The sequence below is a fragment of the Bombina bombina genome, chromosome 5 (genome assembly GCF_027579735.1).
Source record: "Bombina bombina isolate aBomBom1 chromosome 5, aBomBom1.pri, whole genome shotgun sequence".
Classification (NCBI taxonomy): Eukaryota; Metazoa; Chordata; class Amphibia; order Anura; family Bombinatoridae; genus Bombina; species Bombina bombina.
Genome location: NC_069503.1, coordinates 701,465,117 through 701,481,794, shown reverse-complemented (window position 1 = coordinate 701,481,794; position 16,678 = coordinate 701,465,117). Strand labels below are relative to the sequence as shown.

General features: G+C 36.9%; 1 protein-coding gene across 7 annotated transcripts in view; it reads right to left on the bottom strand.

Annotated features, from left to right (window-relative positions):
* RREB1 (ras responsive element binding protein 1) overlaps positions 1-16,678 on the bottom strand; it is a 96,367-nt gene that overhangs the window by 54,526 nt on the left and 25,163 nt on the right. For 5 of the 7 annotated variants that reach the window (XM_053714705.1, XM_053714710.1, XM_053714709.1 and 2 more), the window contains one exon: positions 2,849-2,960. In XM_053714705.1, coding sequence (XP_053570680.1) covers positions 2,849-2,960 — 112 coding nt within the window. Of the gene's footprint in view, positions 1-2,848; positions 2,961-9,634; positions 9,797-9,931; positions 10,118-16,678 lie in introns of those variants that run through there. The other 2 variants (XM_053714707.1, XM_053714708.1) reach the window with 2 other exon arrangements.

Genomic DNA, 16,678 nt, shown 5'->3' with positions numbered 1-16,678 from the left:
GTTCATTCAAGGGACATTAAACTCTAAATAAATTCCGGATATATTCAAAGAGAAGTCTCACTAAATATAGAGATGTATTTTAAAGTGTTAAATGATATGCTCTAATCCGTTACAGCATGTCATTTTAACACTAGCAATGCTGTAATGCTGTGTGTTTAACCCCCTGCTCACTTAAAGGGACACTGAACCCAAATTTTTACTTTCTTGATTCAGAAAGAGCATGCAATTTTAAGCAAATTTCTAACATAGAAATCTTAGATTTAGATATATCCGTTTTTGAATGAATCCGTTTGATACAACTTATCAATTACAGACAATAGCACAATACTGATTTGCATTGTTCTAAAAGAAAAAGAATGAATACGCTTTGTGATACACACAAACAGTGTATGCATTCATTCATTTATTCCAAGAACAATTGTTCTTTTTTTATATATAAAATTTTTTAAAAAAAAATATATATTTTTTTTAGATTTTCTGTTTATTTTAGTTTGATATACAATATAAAGATTGATATACATTAATTATGTTATAAAGTTTTTTCTTATAATTTCTATTTTTATAACAATTGCAGGTTTTTCATCTGAAGCACCTGAGCATTTGTGTTAGCTATGTCCATTGGTTAACTTCATGTCTGACAACTACCTTTTTTACCTGTATTTAAATGTATTGATTGCTATGTATTACATCCGCTTTTTTTCACCTGATGAAACGACCAGTCTGTGGTCGAGAAACGCGTTGTGTTGACAAATAAAGCATTGACTTTTAACCCTTTAAGGACACAGCTTTCAGTTTGCTCAATTGTTTTATGACGGAAAAATTCCGTCATATGTCCTTAAGAGGTTAACTTTTTAAAATTATTGAAGTTGTCAGACAGTTTTTATTCACACCGGTTTTCTCTGGCGTCCAATCCCGAGAAATACTCCTGGGCACGGATATACTAGCAGTTGCTAGTACTACATTGCCTGTTTGCTTTCTCAATCTGAGACACTGCTTGGAAGATCCGACCCTGTGTGGGAGACTCGGGATCAGTGTACTGGCCGCTGAAAGTGTCAGCCCGCTCGTTAGCACTGGTCACAGTACAGTGCCATCAGTTCTGGTAAGCACATATTACCACTACGTCCACCTTATTGTTAAGGCCAAACTACGCTATGAGGCGCCCTCTTTTGTTTTCAATTTTAAAATGATATGCTCTAATCTGTTACAGCATGTCATTTTAACACTAGCAATGCTGTAATGCTGTGTGTTTAACCCCCTGCTCACTTAAAGGGACACTGAGCCCAAATTTTTACTTTCTTGATTCAGAAAGAGCATGCAATTTTAAGCAAATTTCTAATTTACTCCTACTATCAAATTTTCTTTATTCTCTTGGAATCTTTATTTGAAAAGCAAGGATGTAAGTTTAGATGCCGGCCTTAGATTTTACACTCCTTACACTTCTAAGTGGAGGGCCCTTGAAGCTGCTAGGCCGACCACTGCTGTACAGGCTCCCCCTTGTGGTATCTCTGGACTCTCCCTGGTGAGACGACGAGGATCCCCTTTTGTGACACCATCAATTGGCCTACCGGACGACGGGCGGTTCCGGACTGCTGGTATTGCACATCAGTGCCTTACATCTTGTGAGTAGGATTCTTCTGCTCTTCTTGTATCTGTTTTGAAGTTATATATGATCTGCACTATGTGGCGCCCTCTATTTTGATTTATTTAGATTATCCTTATCTGTGTCGCGGCACAACACCCCGGAGGAGCGGCCTACTGCTTTGGATGCACATCATTTGAGACCATCTGGGATTGCATTAACAGGACTGTTACATCATTGTCCACCACCCATTGGACTATTAGTCTGTATACCTTTATACACTTGTTTACTGATATTATATTGTACATTTTGATATATTTGTTTATTGTTATATTAATCATATTTTCCAGTAGTTTATATTTGCTCCTAGGCGCTTCTTACAAGTACTGCAGTGACGCCATTGTCACTAGCGTACTAGTTTTCTATTGGTGAGAAACTTGCCCGGGGATATGCTTACAAGGTGAGGCTGGAGGAGAAGACCTTGTGCCGATATGCTTCCTCCCCTTGTCAGCTGTGGTGGGTCTGCGCAGTGCTTATTGCAGGTCTTAGTAACTAACAGACTGGATGCGCCTGTGCACTGCTTAGTTCAGCTTGTGATGTCCAATCATAAACTCTCAGCGCTAATGTATCTTAGCTACTAATAGCTAGCTTTCTCTGCATTCATGAACCCACGAAGTAAATAGTAAACGGACACTTAAAAAGTTTCATTACTTGAATGATGGTAATTACTGTATGTTGTTGCATGTAAAGGGCAGTGATTGTTTCAAAGTGTATTTATTCTTCTTTCGCTCCCTTCCTCTCTCCCTTCTTTCCCTTTCTCCCTCCCTTCTTTCCCTTTCTCCCTCCCTTCTTTCTCTCAACTTTTCTCCTCTCCCTCCCCACTTTTCTCTCTCTCCCTCCCTTCTATTTTCAAATGTGCTTTGTTCTCTTAGTATCTTCTCTTGTTGAAAAACAATGTACACATATCTTACACTAGTGGGAGCTAGCTGCTGATTGGTGACTGAAAACACTGGCTAACTAGATGTGTTCAGCTAGCTTACAATTGTATGTTCTATCCGAATCTTTTTCAACAAGGGATATTTATCCGAATCTTTTTCAACAAGGGATACCAAGAGAACAAAAAACATTTAAAAATAGAAGTTAATTTAAAAGTGTCTTACCTGAATCATGCAAGTTTATTTTTGACTTTCCTATCCCTTTAAACTCTAATAAGCTAAACACAATATAATAAAATAATTTAGCTGGAGAAGGAAGTAGTTCCTAACTGACCTTCAACAACCAGACTGCTCCCTGTCTGCTGAAAGGGCTGGAACTGACAAGGTCTTGCTGAGAAGCTTGCAGGCAGCATTCTTCCCCCAGGTGAGCACCAATACACAGAAGCCTGAAAAAAGAAAAAGAAAAAAGGAAGAAGTGTTTACAGAGGGCAACCCTAGATGAGAATATGCAATGCTCATTACCTAGTATTGTTGTACAAAGGGCTTATGAATGTGCTATCATATATATATATTTGTATTATTTTTATTAAACACATAATACAATAGAAATTTGACTCACATAATAGCGATGATCTAGTTGTGTGCTTGCTGTGAATATACATTTTAGTAACTTGCCATACTACAGTTTGTCACATGCTGGCCTGAGGATGCCGGAGTGCATTCCTTACTACAGTTCATAGAAATAAACAAGCAGGAAGATAGATTAGACTGTCTATAAAGAATTTCTATACAGCCAGTTCTCAGGATTGACAACATCAGCATTGTGTGTGTGGTTGGGTAACTAGCTTTATTCCAACTCATTTGTTTCTAGACTGAACCAAGGCTTCAATATGGCACCAGGTTTGAGGGACCTGTTGGGTGGACACTGAAGTGACGAGTTTGTGTGAAAACATACAGGAAATGGGAGGACTTTGATTAATCCTTTCATCTCCCAAAACTAATGTGATCCGCTGAAATGCATCACTCCTCACAAGGATTTCTCTTTGTTTTTGGTGAGGGAGGTGTAAAAGGCAGAATTTAGCATAGGTGAAAAGAAGAACAGTTCATGGTTTCACACTGTGTAAAAAAAATCTACTGTTAATATTTTTTAAACATGGAATGACGATTTTCTTGCTAAACAAAAGATTGCATTAACAACCGTATTTTATTCTATATTATTTCCAAATACACAAATATACTGTAAGTTATGAAGTAAACAATGACATTTGGATGAAAAAGGGCAACAGCAGGCCTGGCAAAATCTGGGTCAATAAATTTGCTTCTGATCTCAATTCCCACACTACACAGACTATAAACACCAGTTTATAAACCTAATAAATATTTAGCAATTTATATGGTATCATGTGCATATGTCTCACTCTGAATAGCTGTAAGCCCCAGAGAAGAAAGGGAAAACATTATTTCCTGTCAGAAACACACAATGTTTCTCCCAACATCAAGCCTGCCAAGTCATAACAATAGCCGATTTGCATCTTTACCCAGGAAAACTAGAGAGATACAATCAGTAAACCCTCCACTATACATCAAGCTATTGCTACCACTGCTCCTCTTCAATCTCTATACCTGTATTAGCAAAAGAAAAACAAAAATGCAGAGAGAGAATACAAGTAAACTCTCCAAATGATCAATTTAAGTGGAATCCATGTAAAACTAAACTACTGGTGAATATAAAAAGCTCTATACACAAACATCATAATACAGCTAACACAACAGAACAAGAAAAAAAAAAAGACACAAAGTTTTTCTTACAGCTAGTATGTGTTGGATCTTAAAAAGAATCTGAAAGATCCTTGAAGCACCATCAAACTGTACTTTGCCTTAGAGGGAGCTAATGATTACACTTGGGATGGAGTAATAGCATATTTTAAGCAAAGGCAATAACTGCATAGATGCTTTCCTTTTCTCTGTATCACTGTAAAGTAGTCACCACCCAGTTTTTGTGTACAGTAACTCCAGAGAGATAAGAGCCCATAGTAACATGCAAGGCTTTACTGTGCACTTAATATTCATTTTAGAAGTAGTAATTGCAGATAATTATTTTGTGTGTGTATTTGACGTGTTTAGTGTAATGAGGTGCTATAAAAAAAATATATCAATATACAACAGCAGTATATAACACTATACCAGTCACACTAAGTTTAGCTGCAGTACAAGTACAAGGAAATTGTTTTGGTTATAAAGACTATTTCTTCTATGAGATAACAGCAGGACACATTTGATGTTCGATTCTGAAGCCAGGCCTGTTTTCACATAAGTACCAGTGTGTGAATTGTGTGGTGTATCAGGATGGAATGTGTGAACACCACTATACTCCGGGGAGATTAACACCCTGTGATTCAGCCAATCAGAATGTTGAAGAGCATTTAGTAAACTCTTTTGAGCCTATAATCTGATAGAATGTTACGTTAAGAGTTTGGCAATGACTGAGTAAATACAAGTATTTTTTTTAAACTTTCACAAAAATAAAATATAAAGTTTACAAAAAAATTATAAGCATTTTAATGCGATTTAATTTAGTGATTGTTGTTTAATTTAATATCCTGCTAACAGAGCGATGACAATGGAATAGGAACTGAAACCATGTTTATATGTTTGTCAGCCAGTCCCCACACACAGATATCCTTTGCTACGTTTTGGTACATAACTACATAATATATATTTTGTCTACAATGTAACCATTTTTAATTACAGGTTTATATAGATCTGACAGATACATAAAGCATCTAAGACTCCGCATTATCCTAGTTCTTAATGTGCTTATGAATCTCACTAAGGAGTGTTTTTCTATACACACAATATATGGGGAAGGGATCATCTTTAATTAGACTCCATATAGACTTTATGGATGGTTATATGGAGAGAAAAAAAAAACACTACTGTATTTCACATTTTGCTTTCACATAGCTACAGGTTTGCTGATTTACCTGTTTTATAAAGAATTCAGATGAAATTAGGGGGAAAATGACTCTTGTGCTGATGGTGCAGTAACAGAGTTCTGAAACTAAATTCCATGGTGCTGTGAACAATGTTGTGGCTCTTGGCTGAAGAGGGCAGTTCAGCTGGTTTAAATATTACTGCCTTGAGCACTGGCAAGTTGCCCAAGTTGAGCATCTTCCCAGAAGCCTTTTCAGTAGAGTCTGATATTCTGGGCTCCCACTGAGGTCAGGAAGCTTATAAACACTTAACCCTTCAGTACAGAAGAATAATGTGTCTATTAACTGTATGCAGGTATATAGCATTTACCTTACACTTCAATAAATCAATATCTTAAGTTCCTAGTCATCGCTGAAGAATTACATTACCCCAAAGGATCATTGTGTCATTCTAGAAAAGATGGACCATATTCTTTAATTTGTAGTTACCTCACATGAAGACCTTGAGTCTATTTTTAGGTACATACATACAAACTAACCATACAAGTAAAGAAATAAACATACTATGTGTAAAAGGCAAATACACACAATTTGTTAGAAGTTACAAAATAATTACCATGCAACAGATTTCTAGTTAACAGTTTCACAACCAAGGTGTTAGGACATCCTGGGGTGTCATAGCCCTCTTCTGTGTGACAAATTACAGTCAAACAATAAAATATCCTAAATTGATCAAGGCATCTATTAGAATAAATATATTATTATTATGTGACATACAAAATGCGCAGTTTTACCTAGTAGTAGTTCCCTATCAAATAAGTGATGTAGAAAGGTTATAAAAACTTGTAGAAAACAGTAACTTGAATACAAGGAATGTAAAAGTGTATAGTATACATGGACCATACACCAAGCAGCAGCTGAAATAATGCAGCGTTACAAATAGCTGCTTTACACCAAAACCAGAACAATAGTTGGCTGGGAAGTATGTTCAGTGCTACTTTTTTTTCTTTTCTTTTTTTATAATGGATGTTCCTATACAGAGTAAAAAGATTAGTATGCTTGTGAGCCATATTACTACCCACCAATAAAGAAAGTGGGAGTTTTTTTAAACAGCCAGTGAACAATAAGTACTTAAAGGGACATGAAACCCAATTTTTTTCTTTCACGGTTCAGACAGATCACATCAATTTAAAAAAAAAAAAAAAAAAAAAAAAAAAAAAAAAAAACTTTCCAATGTACTTCTTTTAGCTAATTTGCTTTGTTCTTTTGGTTTCTTTAGTTGAAAAGCATATTGAAATAGAAGCTGGGAGCTAGCTACTGATTGGTTGCTGCACATATATGAATCTTCTGATTGGCTTTCTGATGTGTTCAGCTAGTTCCCAGTAGTGCATTGCTGCTTCTTCAAGAAAGGTTTCCAAGTGAATGAAGCAAAATTGATAATAGAAGTAAGTTGGAAAGTTGTTTACATATGTATGCTCTATCTGAATCATGAAAGAAATTGTTTGGGTTTAATGTCCCTTTAAGGCCCAGTTACACATACACATGCACTTCCTATTAGTATCCACATAATAAATAACTGCTTTAACATATTTTCTGCATGTAAAAAATGAACATGTTTAAAACAGTGCTGTTTAATACACAATAGAAATGTGTAAGCATACTAATAATTGGAGGGGTTGTGTGTGAAAAAGAATCAGTAGATCTAAGTGTAACATTACACTCACACAAACAAAGCACCAAGACAACAGCTCCCTAGGCAGCAGTGCAGTCACAACACACCTAGAACTGAGAAACTCACTCAGCATCCATCCCCTCCCCTAATGCCAGCCGGACTCTCTTCCTTCTTGCAGGTCCCGAACCACCACAACATACATTGCAAACAATTACTGTAAGGACAAATGGTGCATATGTTCACAAAACATTAACCCACCCCCCCAAAAAAAATGTAGTTCAAATCTCTGTTAAAACTCAAGGGATCTTAGGGGGTCATAGTTTGGACAACTTTGTTATAAGTATACTGCAAAAAGCATTACAATAAGTGCATGTAATAAAACAGCTATTGCCATGTGGACCTGAAAGAGAAAACTACGTAAATGACACAGACAGCTGACAGGGACAGAGCAATGCTTGCAATTGTTAAGTGGTGTTGCATGGACCATGATGTTCTGTATTCCATTCATGCATGTGAGGCGTACAAAGAGCTGCACAGTCTGGAAAACGATTGCAAGGCCTTTCTAAGCACGGCATCCCAGTACAAGGATAGCGTTTGTCTGTTTGAGAGAGCCATTCTACACATAATGAATTACAGCTGGAGCCTTCTGTCTAATAGTATCATCTGTCGCACATATACTGAAGCCCCCCCAATTGCTTTGCCTTACAATGTATGTGTGTATATATATATATATATACACACACACACACGTGTCGCATGTATAGTTTACTGTAATAATATGTTTAACTGAGACATACTATAAGTTATTAATCAAAAATAAATAGTGTTAACCATAAATACAAGACACAACATTTGCTTTTCATATGAATTTCTATTGGAATGTTCATTTACACAATCCTGTCTGCACTATGAGCTAAGTTTCTGTACATGGTGGAACATCCTCCAGGGGGCGTAAGTTCACTCCACATAGAAATAATGATAGCATCTTATTGGCTGCATATACCTAGTTATATGTACATGAGGATGGCCTAAACGACATAGATTGGTGTTCTTGGGGTATTATAAAACAAAATATTTATATAAAAAACTGAATACAATCTCAAAAGCATGAAACAGGATACTTTGCTCCATGGATAGTCCTTTATTTGATGGAATTGTATATCAGCAAGCATACACAAGTGCTGTGTATATTTCTGGTGATCGTTAAAAGAATTATTTGTCTTTCACTGCAATAACTTTGGCCTGTTTGGTGTTGCAGTTACCCGTTTGAATGTTGCAGCCAGACTCCAGTCATGCAAAACCCTCAGGCACACACATGCTCTAACTTCTCCAAATCAAGTCAGAAAGTTGTTTTAGGTTAACAGAAAAATAGAATCTATATAAATTAAATTTAAATAAGTAAAAACAAAATCACAAGAACACACACAATAACAGTTTTATCTCATCATAAACATTATGGATTATTTTATTATTTATATTGCATGTTGGAATTAATAGGAAGTGAACATAATATAACTGGCAAAACCCCACTTGCTAAGGTTCCCAGATGGTCAGTTTTGGCCCCACTGCAGGATGAGGAGAATACTGTACATAAGTTGTCTGAAAGATGAATTTGTAAGTAAAGAAAGAGGAGGGGGGAAAGCTCCTGAGCTAAATTTGAACGACAGGAACAGTCTCACAACATCTGCAGGTTCACACAGTAGCCCATTTTTGGACTGAGTGTAAGGAAGACAAATGGATTTAACCTTTTCCATTCTAGAAGGGACTGCCATTCACCACTATACAAAAGTATGTACAGTTCTTTTGTCACATTTAATATTAGACATTCTTGCAAGTACCCGTTTGTTGTAAAGTCTTTAATTTTGTGAGCAGTTCTATTAAAAAAATATATATATAAATATTATCTCTGCTCTAAAAGTAAAGCTACTATAGATTTTACCAAAGTGATTTCACTAATACATCTCTATATGGTCAAGTTTAAAAGAGACAGTGCTAATTGTTCAAGTGACCTTGAAATGTACTTCAGCAAGAAGAATAAAACATTCTATGCAAACAGTGTATAGCACAAAACAGCATTGGTATTTAAACAAAAAAAATGGAAAACTAAGTAAGCATAGAAACACAGCAACATTCTGAGCATCACTCACAGCATGAAATTAGATACACGATTCTCATCATGTGACTTTCTAACATTTGGAAGTCACATGAGATTTGTAACAAGAGAGTAGCTAGAGAGGAACTAGTGAGATGCAGAATGGCTTCTGTCAGAGATAAGAGGGTGAATCCTTACAGTGCAGAGGCTGTGCTCCAGTTCCATGTGACTGGGCATTTTAGAGACAGTGGACAGCCTTCCCACTAGCCTTTTCTAAAGGAGCCAAGGAATGCCCGTGTCACAGGATAGGCAGAGTCTGAGATGTATTCTAGTTAGCAGCAGCTGTACTATATATGGTATGTTTATGGCAAGAGCAAAATACACTGATACTTTACCCCACATATCATGTGCAGAGTACTCTACCTCAGTTAGCTTCCCAACATCTGTCACCCATGTGACAACCGAGTCTCATCAGCAACATTATGTCTCTCCAAAAGAGTTTATAAAGAACAAAACATAGAGCAGTCAAAGTCACTTTAAATGTGTTTCAGCTATTAAAAAAGATAGATTAGCTTGCTAAAAGTTCAGCATGCAATTTCAGGATGATCATTGACAATTTAAGTTGAAAAAATTAATCCATTTCATTTTTTATATAATAGAACAAAATATGAGGAAGGGGAGCAAGTCCCTGAAACGTCACAAAATAAATTAGTCTCTTACTTCTTTGAAATCCAGTGAGTGCTTTCTGTTTTTAGCAATATTTATATATTATACACACACCTAAAAACATTTTCTATATGTGAACTACACTGTAATACTGCAATGTATGTAGGAATGTATCTTTAAATCCTAATTTTGTGAATGTAGGTAACGGAGAGCCCTGAGCAGCAGAAACACAGCGTTTAAGAATCCCGGCTCCCCATTCCTCTGGAGCTGCAGGATGATGGGCACAGACATGTGCAAGCCCTGCGTCTGAGGAAACAGCAGCTGGCTGAGAAAGCCCTGCTGTTCGGTGCTCCCCAGTTTCTTACCCCCACCCCAAACATCATTGGAAAAACCTGTCTCTGAAATCTATTCATTGGAGGAAGAGGGGGTGGGGAAGAAGTTAGATTTAGTAAGGATGCCTTGCAGCACACATGGTTTTTCATGGATGACTTCGAAAATCTTGTCAAACCTGTTGCACAACATTGTGTGCTTCAATAGTAATTAGAAAAAAATCTTGTGGCCTGTGTGTTCTTATGAACCTTTCTGTTCTCCACACCCTTATGCTATCATAAAGCACACAGTCAATAGCAGAGGAATGATGGCGCTCTCAGACAAGTTCTACCAACCTCTAGGTGATGTTGTACACAGGCTTTCTACATTCATTCTTTCTTTAGATTCACCGAAAAAGGCACCAGTGCATTTAAGTATTAAATAAAAAGGGATTTTTGCAATATACTTCCATTAGCAAAAATGTTTCTAGTAAAAGTTATTTGTGTCTTCAGAGGCATACTCACATATGCTGTGCACCAGTATTCAAAAGCCACACCTTAGTCTGCGGTGGCCTGTATGCACAACTCAGTTTTGACCTTTCTATCCCTTTAAGTATCCTGAAGATACAGAAATGAATCCCATAATTCTAAATTTGTTTTTGTCCTCAAGGACGGCAAACACTTTCTAGTAATAATTCTTACGGTCCTTGTCACTTAGGTCTACTGTTTTTGTATAAATCTCCTGATGTCTTTTGTATATTGGAAAGAAAAAAAAAAAAAGCTCAATCTGCTTTTTTTTATTTTTTCTTGAAGCAAAAACGGCATGTATTTAATTTTAAAATGTGCACTGTTTAATAACAAATTTAACAAAAAAAATAAAACATTGTGTACTATTTTTTTTTATTTTTTTTTTAAATCTCACCCTACCTAGTAGAAATTGTCAACACACCACATACAAACGTTTGTCACCCATACCTATGCAATGGATCTTTTGTTTTACCACACTCTTTCAATACTCAGTGTAATGTTTTTAAACTGATTTGCAAGCTCCTATAGCCAACCCTGCGCTTAACTTCACAAAGTAGCACCAGAAAACCAACATTCCGCTGCTCAGACATTTTCAAGCTACAATTAAGTGACAGCCTGCAGTCTGCCTAGCAACACAATCTCTCTAGTTAAACCCAAGCACTGCTCAGATATGAAACAGGATTCTTCTAACTGATGGAAAAGAAGTTAGTCCTGATTTTCCCTGCTGTAAAACAGAAGAGTCCACTATACACTGATTTCCATCATTTATTTTGTTACACATGGACCTCAGATTTTAGCATCTGAAAGATTCCCCTCGTGACCATTTTCTTAAACAGCTTGAACTTAATTGTAAAAAAAAAAAAAAAGGGACCCTGCAGTATACAATGGGAAAAGTAATGATTATTATGAAAGGCTGAATTTAAGAGGAAGTAAAGATTTTCCTGTTCTGCAGTCACTGAATAAGAGGCAAGTAAGAACTTTTTGATAGGGTGGGTGTTGCATTCTAATATGAAACACTCATTTCCAAAATATATCTAGCGTTTCCCTTATACACAGCAAAAAAACCAGCTTCCTCAATGGAGGCTGTGCAACAGTTCTATTATTTTAACAAAATTAGTTTCCTTGTTCAGAACGGGGCCTAAAATTTGCTGCAACAGTTTGCTGGATCTAACTGAAAACATATCAAAGCAACAATCTGGGTTTCATCCGACAACACACGAGTGTTGTAAAAAGACCAGCAGAGTTGCACAATTAGTGGTCGCCACTAATGCCAATAACATGCAGTGGGATAAACCTCCCCAACACAGCTCACTGCAGTCTGTAATGTCCTTGCAAGTTATAGTAAAATGTCTGGAAGCTAAACTGTTAAATTGTTACTTTAACATTGCACCAGGGCAGTTCTTTACTTTATCTGTCTCTATGCAGGTAAAGGAAACCTAGGTTTCAACATGGCAGCTCCAAAGTACTACCAGGAGCTGGATGACAAAAGGCATGTGTGTGTGTAGCCACCAATCAGCATTGCTGCTCTGGAGCCTACCTAGATATGCTTTTCAAAATAGTATAGCATTGATTCCAATCTATCAGCCATTTTGTTTTCTGCAGGTTTTTGGCCAAAAAAGGGCAGTTTTGGTTTCAACAAGATCACAATTGTGAGATTTCAGCTGTTTCCCGGAGACGGATAATTTGTTTACGGCTTACGATTACAATCAAATTTTGTTGATACTTTTCAACAGATTTTCTAGAACATTTTACACTTACCAAATTTATCACTAAAAACACACTTGATAATGTCCCAAAGTGACCTTTTCTACATCTTTGCAAGTATTACAAGGCAATTTGGAACAATTCTATCATGAGGCACATGTGAAAGACACTCTGAAATAGCCATATACAGATTAGAGGTGCATTTGAATAGATGGTCTAGATTTATTAAAGCTAATGCATAGTCCATCTGCAATGGGCAGTGGCACACATTTACACATAAGTACGTATTTAAAATGTGATATCCGTGCCCCTAACAGGGTCTGCAGGAAAAGTGAGAAAACTGAAAAAGATAATCCCTTTATTACCCATTCCCGAGTTTTGCAAAACCAATGCTATTGATGTACCTTTTACCTCTGTGATTACCTTGTATTTAAGAGTCTGCAGACAGCACCCTTATCTCAGTGCTTTTTATAACCTTGCATTTTAGCCAAATTAGTGCTGGTTCATGCATAACTCCACAGGAGGGAGAACAAGGTTATCTATATGACACACTTGAACTAGCAGACATGCATACACATGATACTACATTTAATTAAAAGCAATTAGTTATGAAAAGTATAACACAAGAGAACTTTTTAGGTGAACTTTTCAAGATTTTAGAAGAAGAAAAACAATGCTGTTCCCAATAACTAGAGCTCCTTAGATTCTAGTAAGCAGTACATAATATGGTATGGTTGTGCACTCTCACTTAAGTTAATGAAGTGTCTATTGAGAATTCCTTTTCTACACCGTACATAGTGAAACAAATAATCATATACTACAACATATAAGGGGAGAAAATTATTTTACTCTGTGTTTTTACCTTCACGTAAAAGCTGGTGAAACACATAAGCTCATCTTGAACATATAACAAAGCACATAAAAAAAAAAAACACATGGCACTTAGAGAATCCATATGGGATGAGAGTTAGTCCCAAGCAACGAGGGATGTTGGGCTGGTTAAATCTAACAGTTGTGTGCTCAGTAACAAATGGTCCATTCATGAGGGGGGAAAAAAAAAAAGTGTCTGTTCTGAGGCCTCTAAAATGTACAGTGAAATCGAGGGTTGCTGTCTCTTCTCCCTCCCACACAGAAGCGGAGGATGGAGGATCATAAACTCATCTCTGCAAGCTATGTGATAAATATAAAAAAGTATTCTATTATGTTTTAATAAATGCTTTTGTTGTCTGTATGTATAATATATGTTCAGCAAGTGTTAATGGCTCTGAGGTTAACAGAACATTGCTTGAAAATAATATTGCTAAATTTAAATAATAACAATGAGACACTATTCCATCAAATTGTCTAAAGCATCACAGATTTCACAGGTGGCAAAAATAAGAATGCATCATCTCCGAATGGCTTAAAACCCTCACATTCCTATCTTTAATGTCTTACACCAGAGATTGACAAATTTGTTCAAAATTTAGAAGCCAGACCATAAATTTGAGATCCGGAAACTTTTGGATATATATATATCATATAATATCACACACACACACACTATATAATACCCAAAAGAGATGGATTTGTATTTCACAGCTGCAAAGCCGAAAAAAGGATCCAGCCGCACCAAGCCAAATTTAAGGTGTAATGGGAACTTAAAACCAGGGTGCCAGTTCTCTCTGGCACCTGGGTTTGTTGAACCCTGTTTTTTCACTTATGGAAACATTCTCAAGAATGAACAATACAAGCCATAACCTTAAAAAGGGACAGTATGCTCCAGAATTTGTATTGTTTAAAAAGGATAGATAATCCCTTTATTACCCATTCCATAGTTTTGCATAACCAACACGGTTATAGAAATACACTTTTTACCTTAGTAATTACCTTGTATCTAAGCCTCTGCAGACTGCCCACTTGTTTAAATGTCTTTTGACACACTTGCATTTTAGCCAATCAGTGCTGACACAGAAAACTCCACAGGAGTGATCACAATGTTATCTATATGGCACACATGAACTAGCACTGTCTAGCTGTGAAAAACACTAGAAAAATGCACTGAGATAAGAAGCAGCCTTCAAGGGCTTAGAAATTATCATAAGAGCCTACCTATGTTTAGCTTTTAACAAAGAATACCAAGAGAACAAAAAGTTAATTGGAAAGTTGCTTAAAATTGCATGCCCTGCCTATTTGAATCATGAAAGTAAAACTTTGACTAGATTGTCCCTTTAAAAAAAAGAAAGTATATTTTGAACAAAAGCAACATCTGCTTCTGATCCTATTAAAGGGACAGTCATGTTCAAAAATGAAATGCTCTAATTTGTTAAAGCATGTCAATTTTGCACTGTTGAGGCTCCAACCCTGCAAAGCAGTTATAACACATAGGGAAGATTACAAGTGGAGAGCTATTATTTGCACGTGAACAATATTGGGCTTTTCACGTTCGTTTGAGCGCAAGTTAAATTGTGCTCGTATTAAAAGTTGAAAGTAAATGCGAATGCGTGAGGACAATCGCGATTTACACTAGAATGATTACCGCGTGTGTGTGTGTATTTATGCATTTATATGTATTTACAGACATATGTACACATATAAAAACACATAAATACTGACATATAACAGCCAGCTTACAAGTCCATCATAGCATAAGCAAGGAAAAATGCTCACCATGCAGATGACTACTAGATAAATACATAACAAAACAAGTTTAAATGTACAATGTCTATTCCCCTTATTCTTTAAAACACGATGCACACCCACCTTGCATGTTTTACAACGAAGAAGAAAAACCTGCCTGGCAGACTCAGAAGTCTAATATAACTTTTGTGATTGTCTGTACTATAAACACTTACAAAGAAAGAGATAGTTGATATAGGTAAACTATATTCAACCTAAATATTTTTTCTCTAGAGAAAGAAAAATATTGAGGCCTATTTATGAAATGTCTGTCGAACCTGATCCGACAGACATCGCTGAATGAGGAGAGCAATACGCTCTCTGTATTCAGCATTGCACCAGCAGCTCACAAGAGCTGCTGGTGCAACGCCACCCCCTGCAGACTCGCAGCCAATCGGCCGCCAGCAGGGAGGTGTCAATCAACCCGATTGTACTCGATCGGGTTGAATTCTGGCGATTCCTGTCCGCCTTATCAGAGCAGGCTGACAGGGTTATGGAGCAGCGGTCTTTGGCTCGCCAGAAAAACGGGCCCTCAAGCTCCGTACGGAGCTTGATAGATAGGATCTTGTACACTGGTACAACAGTTCTTATTTTGAGAGAGCAGAAAATGATAATTCTGTTTGTTTTTTTCTTATAACTACATAGATAACATGCAAATACAGTAATTAGCTATAGAACCTTCAGAAGATCTGCCTACTGCAATCATGGTTTTATATAACTTTTAATACCTTTGTATACATACTCCATCCGAAAGACAGTACAGTACTGTAATCAGAAAGGTAAAAGTTGTTTACAATAAATAGACTATTTGCATTTTAGAACACAACAAACAGACCAAAGACACAGGCAGAGAATATTGTGACTTACATGAGGGAAAAAATAGTAATTATGATACATTGTTGTACAGAATAGATTTTTTTCCCCATCTCATATACAATGTACATAATAAAGTTAAAGGTGTGTATATCAATAAAGCAGCTATTGCAAAACTCAGTCTCTTTCTCTCTGCTACAAATCTCTAGGCATGAGGATGCAGGCCAAAGTACAAGGCAAGAACATTGGCCAACTGTTGCTGCAGCCACATCTCCACCTCCCATCAGCTTGTGGCTCCAATGGACCAATGGGTGTCCTGCCAACAGCTGTCCCGCCCTGCCTGAGCCTTGCTGAGTGACAGCAGTGCTCTGTTAAGCAGAAGGTGAAATCCATCACTGAAGGAGAGAACTGCATGCAGTGCTGTCACAGTGTACCAAACTGTAGACACCACAAACCAATGCTGACACATCTGCACTCTGTTGTCTCCTCAATATCCCTTATCCCCAGCAAGGCACTAGATGCTAAGCTACTAGCTTCAGGTTACAACAGATGTTTCATGATTAAACACAGCAAGTTGCAAAAAAAGTTAACTGAAAAAAGGACAGAGTTGCACTGACTTATCGGATAAAATGAATTCATAAAAGCACACAATAGCCCTAGTCTCATCATTGCTTACAATTAGCAATTTTGCTCAATTACTTGTATACTGGTGCTCAAAGCAGCTATGCACAGATGTATAAAACACTATATGTGCAAACCTATTAGTACACATGAAGACCTCTCCGCACAG